Here is a 19,181-nt window from a genome sequence, read left to right on the forward strand (position 1 = left end):
CTTATTCAATGTTGATCAACTTGTGTTCCAAAATCTATGTGTAAACACTGAGATGTGTTCTGATTTTATAAAATACAATTTTCTGCAAGTCTGTATTGACTTGGATGGAACCTGATGAATGTTAGTTTTTTTTGTTTGTTTGTTTGTTTGTTTTTAATCATGTTAAAATGTGCTCAAATGAATGTTTAAACCCATGTTTTGGAACAGCGTGCATATAATTCATAACATTGGCCTGCTCTCATATTAACATAGCAATCTAATAAGTGAGAAGAAATGCTGTAGATTGTGTCTAAACATATATTGCCTTTACAAACTCACTGTCTTTTATAGCTACATCAAATGGTTTTCTTTTATATTAGTAATATTACTTTGTTCCTTGCTCACAGGAATAAGTTTGTTTCAGCAGTTCAGTACTAAAATAGCATTATTTCATCTTTTCCTTATTTCCTGAAGACAGAGATAAAGCTGAATTCCTTCCTAAATGGAAAATGACAGTGCAGGTAACCTATGTGTTGCTGCTAAAGATAACTTTAATCCTTCATTTAAAATGAATCCCAGAGTGACTCAGAAACTCAGTCAGAGTCAAAGATATTATTGTTTTCTACAAATGCATCATGAAGTTGGGGAGTTAGAAAAGTTTCTTTAAAAGCAGGTGCTTGAAGAAGAAAAAGTGGCTATAAGCAAATTTAGACTTGAAATTAGGTTTTTAAACAAGCATGTTCTGCAATGATGTTCTAGAAGAAGCAGATATTCGAGAACAAGGAACTAACTACTTTCAAGATAGATTTCTTAAAAGTATATAGCAGTGTTACAAATAGCCTTTTTGTTTTTACTAATAGTTTTCCCTTTGGTTTATGTGGATTATGATCAGCTTCAGTTACCAGACTCTCATCTTTAGAAGAAAAAGTTATTTGTAAATGGAAACTCCATCAATAGCAACTGAATTTGAAAAAAATTCCTACATTCAGTATGTTAACTGTGCAATGTTAGCATGCTGGGGACAATAAAAAATATAGGATTCACCTGCACAGTGATGTTTAATTGTTTGTATTTGCACCTTTATGTACCTTAGGGTCAATTTTTCCTCTTAGAAAACGAACTTAAAGGAAAAGTAGGTATTACTTCCCTTATAATGTATATATCCTTTGAACATGGGTGAGCTTCTTTGTTCTTTCAAGGTATTTTGTGAGAATTCCAGTGCTTACCAACTGTTTGGAATGACGGTTTAGCATAGTATCTGAAAGAGGATGTATGACACACTTATGGTGTAGGCCATCGCTGCTGCTATATGCATACATATTTAGAAGGGAATTAGGATAGGAAGTAGGTTTTCTGTAAAGTGATTTTTTTTCCAAACTCTGATCATCTCAGGGCTTGGAGTTAGTTAGGTCATTGCTTTACCTGATTTAAAATAGTGAAAGGCACTATCCCACGTAAGAGGAAATATCCCTAATCAAGGCAGGGGCATATCTTCCATTGTCTAGTCGTCTTCGTTTAATTTTGACAAAATTCCAGGTCATATTTACAATTCTTTTCAAAATGAATGTTTTGAACATCTTTGATTAAGAAACCTCTTACCATGAAGATGTTCAAGCCTATGGTGTTCAAACCCACCTATCAAAAGAAAAAGATGTGGATTTAACAGAATTGCTTGCAGTAGGCCTCTCATTCTCTTTCTCCATTAATTTTAGAAGGATTCCAAGATACATACATCCCAGATAAGCAACTCTAGAAAGGTATCTAAGTTTAGGTAGGTTGAATCTAGGTGCAGCCCTACTTAACATGTTTATCTACAGTACTGACCCCTTATATTCTACTAGTATGAGATGGCTTCATTTTATTGACTTGAAAAACAGTAAACACTATAAACTTCTCTTCCTGATGATTGGTGTTTGGTTTTGGTCACTGACAAACCTGATATACTGAAAGAAAAAAAGATTTTAAAACTCAAAAAACAAAATACTGTCTCATATTTATGTTTTACCTATCTTGCTCGATAAAGTAAAATGATGACAGGTATATTTAGAACAAAGTTTTCAAGAAGAAAGTTCATGCAGTTCACAGGGAACATGTGACATTCATAACTACAAGAGGTCACAGAGTCAAAGACTTACTGAGTACTAAGAGAGCCGGAGAAGTATGTGATGCATGTAAGTAAAGAGAAAACTGACTAAAAGTCAAGCACTGGGGAGGAAAATGATTACTGCAAGGGTGAAAGAAAAAAAAATAGCAAAACTTATATATATGTTTCACCACAGAATTAAATACATTCATCAAGAGGTTTCTTTTGCTTTTCCCTTGAGACCAGTTATTTCACTACTGCAGGAAGCAAAGTACAGAAGTTTAGTCTAATCTATCTAGCAGAATGAAATACAAAATTAATACAAAGACTTATAGAAGAATATTTTTTTTCTTTTCCCATAAAGTGGAAGCTTATTGACAGAAAACATCTGAGTAAGAAAAGAACATGAGTTATCAGCAGATTGAAGGTTATAATTGTGATACAGCCTTAAACAAGACAATTGTAGGTCTAGAACTGTATCATGCCAAATATCTAAGCATGAGATACGGAAATATTAAAATAATTGTCCAAGAGGGCATGGAAGTGTGTCTTGGAGCAAAATGCATCCTTCAGGTCACACAGAAAAATATTATGTGGCAAAGCAATAGTACAAATGTGAAAGGAGACAGAAAATTCAATTTGATAGCCCACTTGCAGACATTTATTGCTGTTTGAATGACTATGGGTACCAGGGTGTTTGGTGTCTGACACCAAGAGCTGATGGGAACCCATGTCCATCCAGGGAAGTGGCTGTGTCATAGATCAGGCACCCTGGGATATTTTAGGTGGCATCGAATCATGAGCAGATGGCCAGAAATATAAAGGATCTAGATTTGTGCAGCCTGGCAAAATTAAGTCTAAGAGAAGAGAGAGTTTTCTCTGCAAATATGGGAGGATAAACCTGACAGCAGTCCTCAACAGCTGAACCTTATTTAGGATTGAGGAAATTGTCTCATCAGAGAGATGAGGCTCTGTCTGCCACTGCTAACAGGAACAGAGGAGAAGATGGTGGGTCAAACCGGGGAATCCCAGCTACTTCTAACAGGGTGTCTGATCTGTTCTAGCAAAGATTGTCTGAAAGAGCTGCCTGTGATAAAGAGGCTGGGTTTGGTGACCCAGACTTTTCTAGTTCTGGCTTCTCAGGACCAGGAAGCAGTGCTGATTTTCTCTAGACCTGTCTGATGACAAATTTCAGCTGAGATATTTGAGCTAATCCTTACATCTGTGACTTTACCACAACTTCTGAGCTTCTTGATAGCTAAAAAAATATTTCATAGAATCATTAGAATCATTAGGATTGGAAAAGACCTCCAAGATCATCTGGTCCAACCATCACCCTACCGCCAATGTCACTGACTAAACCATGACCCTAAGCACCACGTCCAACCTTTCCTTGAACACTCCCAGGGACGGTGACTCCACCATTTCCTTGGGCAACCTGTTCCAATGCCTGACTCAAAGAGCTCCTGGTAACTAAGTTTAAGTTTGCTGAGGTTTTCATAGAACTCCTTGTTCCATTCAGCTTTTATTAGATTGTCTTGCCAAGCAAGAATTCCCATACTGAGAATAATGTTTGCAGCTCAGAGTTCAGTTAGTTTGTGTTTAGATGAACTTGTCCCCTTCTGGCTCTAGGTGCAGGAAACATACCACAAATGCTTCAAAATGAAGTTGCCTACTCCCTAATTCCAGGGATAGATCTGAATTATTGCTTTTTAAGATAGATGAGTGGAATCATGGCCTAAATGAGCACAGAATTAATCCTCTGTTAATTGGAAATCATGGCAAGACATATTTTCCACAGTGAAAGTTTCTACATCAATTATTTATTTCCTTTTCTATTCCTGTCAAATATAGTTTTCCCATGAATACAATACTGGAATAATTATGTGTCTGCAAGAGGAGTCATTATTTATGATAAAAGGCTTCACATAACATTTGAGAAAGCATCTGATAAGTGAGTGCCAGATAGCTAGCTAGATTTGTTTTTAAGATTTTCAGGTGATATGTTTTTAAAGGCTTTGTGTTGTAACATGGTGATGTACATTCTTACATTCTTCTGACTTTTTAACCCAAGAAAGAAAATACAAACTTCCTGAAGGCTACTCAGAGTATTTTGACTATTACCAAGCTAACATAATTACTGCTAGATAGGTTATCTATACAGCAGTGTATTAAACATGCCTGTATTAGTCAGGTAATCCACATGAAAACTTTCTGGTTTCACCACTTCCTGGGAATGAGAGTTCTCTTATTGTTACTCTTTATATTTTTAACTCCTGTTCTCATTTAGCAGGAGACTTTTAATCCTCCATTTATGCAAATGCATAAATCACAATTTGGCCATGGAGACAATTTTCTGAAAAGAAATGTTCTTCTGGATTTAAGCAGCCTTATGTAATACCTCATCAAAGTATTCATTAAGGTATGTTCTGTGCTATACATTTAAAGGTCCTGAGTGACATGAAGCTGTCATTTTATGACTTCTGGTAAATAGAATTTGTCAGACTTCTGGTTTTATATTCTATTATTTGAAGCCCTTATTGCTACAAGGGCAGGAAGGGGTTAGTCATCATGTAAGATAGAATTTATTAAGGAAAAAAGTTATAATTATTTTTGTCAGGCTTTGGTCCAGACAGTAGATTGTTTTTGGTGTTCATCTAGTTAACCAACCAAAGTACAGATTTGAGTCATTTTAACCATTTTGTTGTCGTTGTTGTTGTTGGGGCTTATTGCCAATGGACAATCATATTTTTTAGTGTTGTATAGCTATTTTTTGTTGCTGTTGTTTTTGTTATCCAATATGATTGTGGAACATTGTCTACTATTGAGTCTAATTGGTTTGCTGTGAACTAAGTTTGATTTTGATTTATCTTTATAATTCTTTTTGCTTGAGCTAATGTGATATTATTAGTAGCTGGGCTTAGGTGAAAAGCTTTCCTGATTTTATTTTTTAACAAAGTCTTTTAGTTAAACATACTAAAATGCACTGACTTATGTGTCTCTGGATAAACAGTGTAAGGGCAAAACCATTAAGGGTCTGAATGGAAACAGGCCAATAAATTCCAAAGACTGACCAGTTTCTCCTAGTTAGTCTTCATTTCTTACCAGCTTTTGTTTTGTTTTAGTTCAGTCTCTTTCAGAGCTCCCTGCAAAATACACATACCACTCTGAGGGCAGCAGCCAGTAAAGAAATGTTTATGTGAGCACATATATTTGTACACAGATCTCTTCACAGCTGGCTTGCTATCAGTCCTAAATACTAGAAAGCTTCTTAACTTATTCTCGGGGTGGCTTAGCTTGTACATCTGAAAATGGACCCCCACTGGAGTGTTTTTATTAGCAAGTCTTTACTAAATGTATTTGGGCAGTCTGCCCACAACCTCCCTTTTCTGGTCAGACTGCATGCTGCTTGGAGCTTCTTCATATGAAGAATGGAAAGACGTGGATCTGCATGTAAACACATTCTGAAGCACAGAAATGTCACTCCCACTTGTAGCATAACACTTACAAGCAATGCTTCAGAAAGGGTCCTGCCCTGTATTTCCCAAGCTGTTCTGCCTCCCCTTCCCTTTCCTCCCCAAGCCAACATTTACATCCACACCCTTGCTGCCCAACCACGATGTGATTTCTCAGCAGAAATTGTGTACTTGCTGCTTCTGCCATGCTTGGGGAGACTTTAGAGAAACCCTCCACCCACCCTTTAAGCAGAGGACAATCCCCTCCCCACATCTTCTGAGAAATGTTGATGCAGTGTAAGAATACTGCAGGATCACACCCACAGAGCATAAGGTCAGTGCCACCGTTGGGAATGCTGGAAGAAGGCCTTCTGTGTAGCCAGATGACACTGGAGTACATTATCTTGAAAATTATTTTGGAGAGCTCCTTGAGTTTACCCAGGAGAATAACCCCAGCCAAGCAGACAGGGAGGTCAGCTCAACTGGATGGTGCAGCCATTCATTAAGATCACTATCTGTGTTACTGCCGTCTCTGTCCTTCCCCCCTCAAACTGTCTGCCTACTCTATGTAGCCTGGGCTTACATCATTCATGCTCTATCATTTCAAAGAACAGGTATGTGTCAGTCCATGGAAAGAATTCTTTCTCTCCTTTGCTCTGCTAGTAGGCTTCAATATTCTCCTCTGAGCAAGAGCAAATAGTTCAGGCTTCAGGCTCATTCCCTCACTTTCCTGAGTATTTGCATACTGCTACTCATCATTAAGATGTAACCATGGATGCTGTTGGGTTTTTTAAAGGAATGCCTCTTTCTAGTTTGCATAAAACTGGAAAGATGAACTAATATATTATGTACTAGAGAGCTGCTATCATCTAATAATGTTTTGTTTGTTTGTTTTGTTTGTTTAATTTGAGAAGCTGTATTTTCTCTGATAAGTTAAGTGAAATTATGCTCAGTTTTAGCTGTATTTGAAGAATTGAGTTCTTGAATATCTCTGTTTTTAACACTTATGCAGATTCACAATAGCAAGTGCCTGTCCCCAAATCATCCTACCCCGATATGATCCTTTGCTCTGTACATGGCATTTCTAATATCTCTCAGTAAGTATTTTTTTCCATAAGCCCCTGAATCTGATCTTTTGGTATTTCTTATGTTGATAAGAATCCTAATCTTAAATGTCACTGTTACATGAAGAACCTGTCGTTTCCCACTGAGATCTGATGTGATGTCAGCCCTAGGAGATGAAAGTTCTCTCCTATTTGTGTAGCCTAAGTGAACATACTTACATCCTTAATCTGTAGAGGAAGCACTATACTTTAAAACCAAGATATTGCTATGAAATTGCATTCTGTCTCAAAATTGACACAAAACCATCTGAGTGAGTAATCCATGTCACTATGTTAAAGGTTTACCACATTCAGTGTCAGTATTGCATTCCCTTGGGACTCAGTCTTTAAAGATGCTAATGTAAGAAGCTGGTAGAATTTCATCGGTTGTGTATCCATTCTGTCTCAAGCTCTGTAATTTAAGAACAACTTCTTAGCTGATGTCCTGCTTTGCTGATTGTGAAGCCAGAATATACATAAGCAGAAAACATGACGACCTGCCTCCCATCATCCACTGACAGCTGCGTACTATGTCCTGTTCTTTGCTTTACTACAACTTGAGTTTCAGGGTACTTTGAGCCAGAGAACAAACAAGAGATTTAGCTCTATTCCACATGAATCAACAGCCTTGTAAGGAATGTATACCATATTATGCTATTCATTTTATCTCCTAATTGCATGGCTACATGTTAAAGTCCAGATTGCTACTTCTGTTCTTGTTAGCTTTCAAGTCTGAAGCTGACTATAGAGCTAACAATGACAAATGACTTTCAGGAGAGGACTCTGTATATTATATTGTCAGCTATAACAATTGTATAATAAACAGCACATATATGGACAGCGGAACTCCATTATCAGTCCCAAGAATGGTCTTGGCTGTAGCAAATTACATTGTCCCGTGCAATTTTCAGACACAGTTTGGAAGTTAGCATGGACCACAAATTATTCCCAGTAGACAGTTTTCATTCAGCTGTCTTATTTTGGGACTGAGAGAGTTTAACAGTATGGGAACAGCTTATCCAGTTGACCTCAGTGCTAGAGATATGCTTAATTTACCTGTCTAAACATTCATTTATACACAAGTATTTGGACAGATGCTGGGTTCAGAAATGGCATTTCTTTTGTTTTTGTTCAAATCTAACAGTGTCCTGGTGACTGAAAGTGAAGGAACTTCAAGCTTCTTTTGGACTGAAGCTTATAAGAGCTGTAGTCTTGTTTTCAAAAATTCACTTTGAATATCATTTTTACTGTGTATCAGATATGATTCTGTGTCAGATTAAAGCTGGCCTGTCACAGATCTACTTTAGAAAGAAAATTTTGTACTCTCATGAATATATCAAATGTCAGAATCTCTCTTTTGTCATGAAAAGTGCATATAAAATAGTTTCAGGAAATCACACATAAATCCATGAGTTATTCACTTGTCATAACTGTGCTGGTTTTCTGAGCAGGGTACCTCCATAATTACTTCTGAAGTTTCACTTTTTTTTTTATCACCCAGTCTGAAAAACAAACTCACAAGCGAAGTCAGAAGAGTACTTCAGATGACATCATAGTAGAAGCTATAAAGTGTCATAATGTCTAACTTAAAGATCAGTGTTGGAAGTAAAGCAGGTCAGTAACAATGATAATTTGAGAAGTTGCACATGCAGGTACTGTGGAGCATGCCTGTGTCGATCCAGCTTTCCATCTGAAGGAGATGTGTGACTGGGTGTCTCTTACTGTCTCTGAAAGGGTAATAATACTTAATCAGGTACTGAGGTTGGCAGAAGTGGCTTGTTATGGAAGCCCTTGATGCCTGCTAGTAGGTCACTCTGAAACCCTGCTCTCTCCTCCAGCACACTGTGGGCTACAGTAGTGTTTTTTGGGTAGGAATGTTGTGCAAGGGAATGCAAGTCAAGGTTACAGAATCATAGAATCATAAAATGGTTTGGGCTGCAAGGGAGCTTAAAGCCCACCCAGTTCCAACCCCCTGCCATGGGCAGGGACACCTCCCACCAGACCAGGTTGCCCAAAGCCCCATCCAACCTGGCCTTGAACACCTCCAGGGATGGGGCATCTACAGCTTCTCTGGGCAACCTGTTCCAGGGCCTCACCACCCTCTGAGTAAAGAAGGGTGGTGCAGGTTTTCCAGATTCCCCTGAAAAAAAAAAAAAAAAAAAAAAGTGAGGATATGATTGTGTACTTAGGGAAAACAAATGAGGCAAAAGCAAAGGTTGAATAAAATCCAAGGAATTCAGATTGCATTATTTTAGCTTTAACTTTGATTGGGAAACTTCTGAGTAACTTTGGTTTACAGTATGTTTATGTATATGCACATAATATACTAGCAGAAGGTAATTTCTGGTGATTTCTTTTAAAATCAGTAAAATTAGTATCAGCTATAATCAGTAAAATTAATATCATCCAAATAAAGATAAACAGAGTAGAAAAAAAATAATTAAGTTTGCAAACAAGACAGAATCTTTTACTGAATATTTACAGAATGTTTTATTGTTCCCTGGAACAAAAATATATGAAAAATTGCCTCAAATCATGTGAAATATTAGTTTGTAGCAGGTTTACATGAAACTGCTTCTGTAAATAAAGAAATCTTTTCTCATAAGACTGACTTCACATCAATTTTCAATTAAGTATTATGGCTTTCTCCTTTTATAAATTTCTCCTGCTCAGATACTGATGATATTTTCCTGGTTTCTGCAAAAGGCAGGGAGCACTATACAGTGCATGTATGTTCATGTGTGCGTACACACTTTGATGGGTACAGTTGCTGTGGGACAATGATAGTTGAATATCTCAGTCAATATCTTGTCTTCCAATATCATAGTTATTTCGCTTATTTTCCTTTAATGCTGACTTTCTGAAAGAGGGAAGAACGCTGGAAAAGCCAGTAACTCAGTAAATACCAGGCCCTCCTGATAAGAGAATTAAATAAGTTCCTCTTTCTTTAAAAAAGAAAGGGACTGTTCTGAGCCCTAAGCTACTGCTTATTCCAGGTCTGTGAATTTTTTCTTTTTTTTTTTTTTTTTTTTCCTGATGGAAATAACATCAAACCATTGAAAAACAGACTCTGTTGCTGAGACTACTACACACTATTTATAATTACCAGTGTATATGAAAATCTAAGCTTTCTGAAGTTCAATATGCTCTCTGACACTGGTTTGTTTCCTTACATCAATATCCAACTCAAATTAATTTCACTAATGCAAAGGTGTGTTAGAGTGCTTTGTTGCTGTTTGTTGTTGTTTTGTTTTGTTTTGTTTTAAGATAAAAGCACAAATGTAATTTAAAATTTTGCTTCCAAAATAAAGATTTTAAAAATGTGTGGAAAAGGGTTTAAAACCTAATTTTCTCAGTCAACTGTTTAAAAATGAAATTAAAAGTAACTGGGAGACTACAAACAAAGGAGAAAGGACTGATTAATACAGTAAGATGGGTTTTGTAGGTCACAAAGTGCAATACTGTAAGAGTAGTCATCATAAATCAAGCTGATGAGACACTTGAAAGGGAAATTATATCTAAATTAGTTTTTAACCATGTTAATGAAGAAGGGTATGACTTTTTTTTGTTCTATTGTATCTGTCTAAAACAGGCCAGACAAATCACTCTTGGGAAGTGCCTTGCTCTCAGCTTTAAACTCTGAGGGCAGGAATCAGTTGCCAAAGCAGAATATGGGTGTTTGGGGCCATTTGAGATCGCCAGGACTTCAACACAGGGCTGGCAGGTGCGACATGAGACCTGCAGGAGACCTCTGCCCTTCTGTAGAAACAGCAGAAGATGGCATGGCTTACTCTAGGCAATGCCATGATGATAAATGTCAATATTTAAATAAATGAATTGTGCTCCTAAAATTAATTGAGATTAATCTTCCATAGGAGGTTGTGCGCCATTCAAATGTGTCTCATGCCACCGGAGAAGCCCTAAAGCATACTGCATAGCCTCCTGTCATTAGAAAGTGCTTGACTCTAGGGGGACTACAGTTAGTCCATAATATTTCATTTGTTATAATTACCTAGCCTACAGCTAAACATTTTACAAATGTTGAGCTGCATTTTTTTGTAGATTTAGTACCTTATTTTTGAAAAATTCCTTGAGATTCTTAAAGTATATCATAAGTATAGATTAGAGTATGTAGTACATGGTATTAGAGTATACATTACATGGTCAGACTAATGGGATGAAAGTCATTGAATACTTTTTATAATAATGAATATAACATTAATCAATGTTTGTGTTAATATTTGTTCTATCATTTCTACAACTAGCATGAATAGCATGATTGAAAATACTGCTAAAGAAAAGAACAAAGATAAATTATTTGGCACTATTTGAAGCTGATTTGTTTTATCTAGTTGTGGGAAAGTTAGTTTCAGTTTTTTATTGGTTTTTAATTCTATTTGGAGAAACATGCACTTTTAAAACAGATATATTTTCAGCTATGACATAATTACCTAGTAAAGATTATTTCAAAATGAATACCTTTTCATGAATGCTTTTTTCATGCAATGATATATTTTTATTTTTATTTTTTAAATCCCTAGCATGAATCTTAATCTTAAAACATTCCACAGGTGGGTTTTCAGCTAGTCACCAGAATTTCAAATTATCCTGTGCATGTTTTGTAAATAAGGAGAATGGGTATTCAGGTATTCCCAAAACATAATATACAATATTATCTCTTCATATGAAGGGTCTTAAAGGGTGAGTATCATACTTGCACAGTTATTAAGTTTTAGCTCTTTTACTGAAAGTGCTAAAACTCCCTTATCTGGATTAAAAGATCATGGATTAGTAGAGAAGAATACTGGTCAAAATACTATTAATTTTTAAACAGTTGTAATTTTCAGTGCTATTAGTTGCGTTCGAGGTGTCAGAGTGAAATCCAATTTCTTGCAAAGTTAGTTGTAAGAACTTGTTTTCCTTGAAAGAAAGAAAGAGAGAAAGAGAGAAAAGAGAGAAAGGGAGAGAGAAAGGGAGGAAGAGAGAAAGGGAGAAAGAGCGAAAGGGAGGAAGAGAGAAAGGGAGAGAGAAAGGGAGGAAGAGAGAAAGGGAGAGAGAGAGAAAGAAAGAAAGAAAGAAAGAAAGAAAGAAAGAAAGAAAGAAAGAAAGAAAGAAAGAAAAAAGAAAGAAAGAGAAAGAGAAAGAAAGAGAAAAAGAAAGAGAGAAAGAGAGAAAGAGAGAGAGAAAGAGAGAAAGAAAGAAAGAAAGAGAGAAAGAAAGAGAAAGAAAGAGAGAAAGAAAGAAAAAGAAAGAAAGAAAGAAAGAAAGAAAAAGAAAGAAAGAAAGAGAAAGAAAGAAAGAGAAAAAGAAAGAAAGAAAGAAAGAAAGAAAGAAAGAAAGAAAGAAAGAAAGAAAGAAAGAAAAGAAGGAAGAAAGGAAGGAAGGAAGGAAGGAAGGAAGGAAGGAAGGAAGGACAGATTATACAGAAAGAGGATATTGCTATATTACCCCAAATTGATCAAAATAACTATTTTTTTTACAAGTTTGTCTTATGTTGTTCCTAAATTCAGAATGATTCCTTTACATTTTTAATGAGTTATTATAGATGTGGCATACCCTGTCAGAATTATGGGGATGACAGGCAAGACCAGAACAACATTGAAGATCAATTCCTCTCCTTGACTTGAAATTCTCTCCCAGATTCTAATTCTGCTCACCAAGTTCAATAAATTCACAACACCAAAAGCATTCCTCCAAAATATGAAGTTGAACCCTACAGGTCTAAGTATTTGTATGGCTCAGGAAGAATCTGTCACACTCATTTATTGGCTTTTGGATGATTTTGTGATGAGTTTCTTATAGGTGATTACATTCATATTTTCAGGGCAAGTTATATTTCCTGTCTCTCTTCTCTGAAGTAATTTTACTCTATTAAGTATCAGGTATGTGGACTGCAGAAACTGTAATTCCACTCTTGCTAAATTTTGGACCTTATGTTTCATATTTTCTTTCGTCCCCCTCTCACTGGTCTGGTGTGCTGGACCTCTTGCTTCTTAAAAATCTTGTTACTGCAGAGGAATTCAAGGCAAATAGAGACATTCCTCATCTCAGCTGGCTACTCCCAGCTCTTACAGCTTTCATGGTATGCCCTTGTAGATGTCATATATAACTTTGCATGTGACAGCATAGTATACTTGTCACACAAAACTATCTATCTGTAGATAAAACCAAAATAAATATTTTACTTTTCTAAACACCTGTGAGCTATTATCTTTATAGTACATATCATCTTCCAGCAGTGTACTGCATCATCAATTAATCTTAACTTTCTAATTGCATATAAATGTATATTTTTAGTTATGACAATCTTATTTAAGGATGAATATTTTCAGGAAGTGTTGGGGTTGCGAAAAAGACTAGCAGAAGAGAATGACTATGTCTGTTTAGGCGAATGACAATGTCTGTCTGAGGTATCTCTTCTGTAAGAGAGAAACTACGCTTAAATCTAATTTTCCCCATTTGAGAATCATGAAGAGGTAAACACAAGAGATTCCAGCAAGTGTTTTCCTTAGGGCTTATTGTGAAGCAATATAAGAGCTTCTTCAGTCTTTTAAAAAGAAGCAAGCAAACAAACAAACAAAATTATAGTAATGCAATCATAATAGATTCTGTCTGTAAATCACAGTACTCTTCTTCTACCATAAACATCTCTATGATGCCCAATTTCACTGATCCAAACTAGTTTCTGGTTTAACTACCAATAAATGAGTAGGCATCTATGCATCTATTCTTTCCTGTTCTTTCAAGAGACAGGAACTTTCAGCAATAGTGTCCAAATTGCAGTCAATCATTTTTCTCCAGGGGTCTTGAGGAACTCTCTGTAGATATTAAGAAACTGAACAATATTTGTGCAATCCTACATTCAGCAAGAATCAGGGAGTTATTCAGCTGACCAAGTGTAGGTGTCTATTTTAGCGTAGTATGTACAGACTTCTAGACTAAACTAAATTAATTGACTAGGACAACATTTAATTATCCTCTCTCACAAACATCAGAGAGACTCTCACAAGTCATAGCATTAAGCAAAACTTCTCTGTGGAACTGACAACTAGGAATGAGACTCCATGTGAGACCTAAGTCATCCTGATCTGGCAGATGGAGCCAGGCAGGATGCCCTTCAGCATCCAGCACCAGATGCCTGTTTATGGGCAGTGGAATGGAGCCGTAAATCTCCATAGCTGTAATGAGAATGTAGCACCTTATCTTTTAAGTAGATATCTACATGTAAACATCTACATTTAGATTTGTTAAATTGGAAGTGATTTTGCACATCCTTTTTTTCTTCTTGAACCTAAAAAGTAAGAGTGAAAGACAAACTGTTAAATACAATGTATTAAAAATAAGAATATGCTATATCTGTTCCAGGGACATAAAAATGTGCAATGGATATGTGTTCTACATACAGTGAGTTTACCAGAACATAATCAACTGGCTGTATAACCTCTAGTAGTCCATGGTGCAGCCAGATATCACCTTCAAGGCAGAATTCAGAAATATTTTGGGTGCAAAGTAGTGCAATTACTTAGTTGCTGTACGTGGATATGGAGGGAAATTCTTTCTAATGTATCTCCTTTGCGGCTACATGCCTGCCTCAAGTCCTGTTGATCTGCTCCAGAAAACGAAGAAAACAACTTGGTAACAGCCTTTGCACTTACTTCTCCTTGAACTGCATATGGAGACTGGAGCAGATGAATCACTGTTTCTCACAATGGCTACTGAAATTTTTGATCAACCAAAACTTCACATAGCAAAAATAAACACTGCATTTCCTAAATTAGATTTTGACAGAAATTTGTATGATTGTTAATGACAGAAGGAAATGGAGGAAGAGTCAGTGTGTTAACCAAACTTGCATTGTCAGCTGAGAACAAGACAAGAAACTATAGTTTTCATTGATTAACAAACTAGAGAGGTGGGCCTCTGCAAGCCTCCTGAAGTTCAACAAGGCCAAGTGCAAGGTCCTGCACCTGGGCCAGAGCAATCCCAAGCACAAATACAGGCTAGGTGGAGAACGGATTGAGACCTGCCCTCAGAAGGACGTGGGGATTTTGGTTGATAAGAAGCTCAACATGAGCTGGCAATGTATGCTTACAACCCAGAAAGCCACCCAAATCCTGGGCTGCATCAAAAGAAGTGTTTCCAGCAGGTTGAGGGTGGAGAGTCTCCCCCTCTACTCTGCTCTTGTGAGACCCCACCTGCAGTACTGTGTTCAGCTCTGGGGCCGTCAGCACAAGAAAGATGTGGAAGTATTAGAGTGAGTCCAGAGGAGGGCCACGAGTATGATCAAAGCACTGGAGCACCTCTTCTATGAAGACCAGCTGAGGGCCTTGGGGTTGTTTATCTTGGAGAAGAGAAGGCTCCAGGGATACCATATAGCAGCCTTTCAGTATCTAAAGGGGGCCTACATGAAAGCCAGGGAGGGACTCTTTGTCAGGGGGTGTACTGATAGGATAAGGAGGATTGTCTTTAAACTAAAAAAGGGTAGGTTTATATTAGACATTACGAAGAAATTCTTTACTATGAGAGTGGTGAGGCCCTGGAACAGGTTGCCCAGCAAAGCTGTGGATGCCCCATCCCTGGAAGTGTTCAAGGCCAATTGATGGGGCTTTGTTCTAGTGGAAGTTGTCCCTGCCCATGGCAGGTGGGTTGGAACCAAACCATTCTATAATTGTATAAAACTGTTCAGCCATTAGTGGAACAGCATTTTTGTGTGTGTGTGTCTGCTCTGTTCTTTTAAGTCAATCTTTTTCTCTCTCTCATTTTTTTAAGGTAGTAGGTACAGTCAGGATAAATTGTTCCTGTTAGAAGGAACTATTTTTGCAAAGTTCTTGCACAAAATGTACAGACTAAAAGAGGCATTAAATGCTTTATCAACTGCAAGACGTTAGAGTTGCTTTATAGTTGCAGCATCTCAGTATTCATTCTAGTTTAGATTTTAACAGCGCAGAATCAAAGCCATGATCTTTATCTACTAGTCCTTGTGATTTTATCTTATATGGCTTTTGTTTTTCCTTTCATGCTCTGAATTCTAATTTATATGTTAGCAAGTACTGGCTGGAAAAGTACTTTGTATGAATGTTTTTCTTTATAGCATATGAGACTGAATCAAAATCTTAGTAGGAAAGCACTCCATTGAACTGTGGAATCTAGGCCTAACTATGTCAGATAAGTCAGGAGAAACTAATTTAGGTTTAAGGGGTATTTCAGGAGCACTCAGAAAAACTAATGTCTAAAACTATTCCAACTCTAACTTATTCTTTCTTCACAAGCTAAAGATTCAGACAAAATGGTCTGTATTCAGTGGTCCACACACAACCACCAGTGACACTTGGGTTGCATAGGGTATCAAAGACATGTGCATGCAAGTCATAAATGTGAAAGACCCATGGCATAATGGAGTGCTGGTGGGGTAACTAGTGTATCTCAAAGAGGACTAGATACCTTTAAAAGGGCAGATGAAACAGCCTCTAAGTGACATAACTGTTACCACAATCAGGCTCAAAAAGTATAAATGCCCTGTAGTAGTGGGCAGCAGTAACTGTGTATGAGCGTACTCTCAAGCTGTGTTTAACGTGAGGTAGCAGAATTTACTATAGAAATAAAGGATGAAGTGGGACTACACATTTGGTGCAAAATGCATTATATAATCTCATACTACATGTTTAAGGGATATATACACATGAATGGTGTGCTGACATGCTTTGGCTTGGTAAGTTTGAGCAAGATGGTTACATGTTTTTCTTTTGCACATTTTGTTGGTGATCTCACAAGGGTTTTTTCTGGATATTTCTTAATGTTATGTTTATTTTCAACATCAGTTTATTATGATTTTTAAATACTTATATATTGAAAATATTAATTTGGTGTACTGTACCCCAAAATACAATATTATTTTATTCTTTCTTTTCATATTTCAGAGATAAAGTATTAGAATGGCATAAAATATGGCCCAGTTCTACTACAAAAGAAGTGTCAATGCTCCCTACAGAGATCGTATCCCTCTTCGTATTGTACGAGCAGAATCTGAACTGTCCCATTCAGAGAAAGCCTATCTGAATGCCGTGGAGAAAGGAGATTATGCCAGTGTGAAGAAAGCTTTAGAAGAAGCAGAAATTTATTTCAAGATCAATATTAATTGCATTGATCCTCTGGGAAGAACTGCACTCCTTATTGCAATTGAAAATGAGAACCTTGAGCTAATTGAACTGCTCTTAAGTTTTAATGTATATGTGGGAGATGCTCTTTTGCATGCCATACGAAAGGAGGTAGTTGGTGCTGTGGAGCTGCTGCTAAACCACAAGAAGCCCAGTGGGGAGAAACAGGTATGTACCGGGTTTGCTCTAGGTTTATAGTCTGCTCTGATGAAAAGAGAAGAATTTGCAAAGGGAGTACACACACACACACACACACACACAAACACAAACACAAAGTCAACTGTCATCCTTGCACACAAGTATTTCAAATCAGAAAATCAATGGTTTTGATACTGTATTTATTTGTTCTTAGACATCTCTCTCAATCAGTCAAATCTGCACATGTCCACAGGTTTATTGGCTTAAGGTAGTTGTCACTTGAGACTTAGCTTCCAGCAAGTAAGGATAAAAACATCTTGCATCCTTTTTACACCCTCAAAACACTCTTTTCAAACAGTGTAGTAAAAATAAATAAATACATAAATAAAGGCAAAATTCTTCAAGTCAGAGTTTTGCAACCAGGATAAAGTCACTCAGGAAAATCTGGAAGTTGATAAAACTGTTAGGTTTTGCTTGTGAAGATGCTGACATGGTTTAAAAAAGTAACTCCCCACTGACTGCCACCTTCTGAGCATAGATTGAGCTAAGACTGCTCGAGACTGCCACATAACTCCCTCGTTTTCTAAGCCAAATAAGACACATTTGCTTCTACTTCAGCAAGAGTTTACATAAACTTGCTTTAGTCTGCACTGAATTTGCACTGAAGGCAAATGCAGGGTCCTGCACCTGGGGCAGAATAACCCCATGAACCAATACAGGTTTGGAGCTGACCTGCTGGAAAGCAGCTCTGTGGAGAAGGTCCTGGGAGTCCTTGTGGACGGCAAGCTAACCATGAGCCAGCAATGTGCCCTTGTGGCCAAGAAGGCCAACGGTATCCTGGGGTGTATTCAGAAGAGTGTTGCCAGAAGGTTGAGGAAGCTGATTCTTCTCCTCTGCTCAGCCTTGGTAAAGCCATACCTGGAGTACTGTGTCAAGTTCTAGGCTGTACAGTACAGGAGGGACATAGATAGACAATGATACAATGGAGATCCTGGAGCAGGTCCAGCGGTGGGCTACTAAGATGATTTGGGGACTGGAGTATCTCTCATACGAAGAGAGGCTGAGAGAGCTGGACCTGTTTAGCTTGGAGAAGAGCAGACTGAGAGCAGACTGAGAGGGGATCTGATCAATATATGCAAGTATCTGAAGGGATAGTGTCAAGAGGATGGGACCAGACTCTTTTTGGTGGTGTCCAACAACAAGGCAAGAGGCAACGGGCACAAACTGAAACACAGGAAGTTCTGGCTGAATATGAGGAAACATTTCTTTGCTGTAAGGGTGACAGAGCACTGGAACAGGTTGCCCAGAGAGGTTGTGGAGTCTCCTTCTTTGAAGATATTCAAAATGCACCTAGATGCACTCTGTGCAATGTGCTCTAGGTGACCATGCTTGGCAGGGGAGTTGGACCAGATGATCTCCAGAGGCCCCTTCCAACCTCAACCATTCTGTGATTCTGTGATTCTGTGAATTAGGCAAATAATGTTCATGCAGTCGCTTGTCAAGTCTCATCTAAAGAGAAAGGAAAAGAAATGAACAGATGAGAAGCAATGACTTCCAGCTAATATGAAGGTATCACCAGGGAATGACTCCACTAAACCATATCACTAAGGGCTACATCTAAACGTCTTTTAAAGACCTCCAGGGATTGCGACTCAACCACTTCCCTGGGCAGTCCATTCCAATGCCTAACAACCCTTTCAGTAAAGAAGTTCTTCCTAATATCCAACCTAAACCTCCCCTGGCACAACTTTAGCCCATTCCCCCTCGTCCTGTCACCAGGCAAGTGGGAGAATAGACCAACCCCCACCTCGCTACAGCCTCCTTTAAGGTACCTATAGAGAGCAATGAGGTCTCCCCTGAGCCTCCTCTTCTCCAGGCTAAACAACCCCAGCTCCCTCAGCTGCTCCTCATAAGACTTGTTCTCCAGACCACACACCAGATTCATTGCCCTTCTCTGGACTCTCTCGAGCACCTCCATGTCCTTCTTGTAGTGAGGGGCCCAAAACTGAACACAGTACTCGAGGTGCAGCCTCACCAGAGCCAAGTACAGGGGGACAATCACCTCCCTAGACCTGCTGGCCACTGCTTCTTATACAAGCCAGGATGCTGTTGGCCTTCTTGGCCACCTGAGCACACTGCTGGCTCATATTCAGCTGCCTATCAACCAGTATTCCCAGGTCCTTCTCAGCCAGGCAGCTTTCCAACCACTCATCTCCCAGCCTGTAGCTCTGCTTGGGGTTGTTGCGCCCCAGATGCAGGACCTGGCACT

General features: G+C 38.0%; 1 protein-coding gene across 2 annotated transcripts in view; it reads left to right on the forward strand.

The window, feature by feature from the left end:
* The window catches only part of TRPC4 (transient receptor potential cation channel subfamily C member 4), a 164,355-nt gene that overhangs the window by 49,217 nt on the left and 95,957 nt on the right, over positions 1-19,181 (forward strand). Inside the window, exons 2-3 of one of the 2 annotated variants that reach the window (XM_035542831.1) lie at positions 8,122-8,234; positions 16,538-16,942. In XM_035542831.1, the coding sequence (XP_035398724.1) occupies positions 16,565-16,942 (378 nt within the window). In that variant the 5' untranslated portion in view covers positions 8,122-8,234; positions 16,538-16,564. The remainder of the gene's footprint in view (positions 1-8,121; positions 8,235-16,537; positions 16,943-19,181) is intronic. The other variant, XM_035542830.1, reaches the window with a different exon arrangement.

The sequence above is a fragment of the Cygnus atratus genome, chromosome 1 (assembly GCF_013377495.2).
Source record: "Cygnus atratus isolate AKBS03 ecotype Queensland, Australia chromosome 1, CAtr_DNAZoo_HiC_assembly, whole genome shotgun sequence".
Lineage (NCBI taxonomy): Eukaryota > Metazoa > Chordata > Aves > Anseriformes > Anatidae > Cygnus > Cygnus atratus.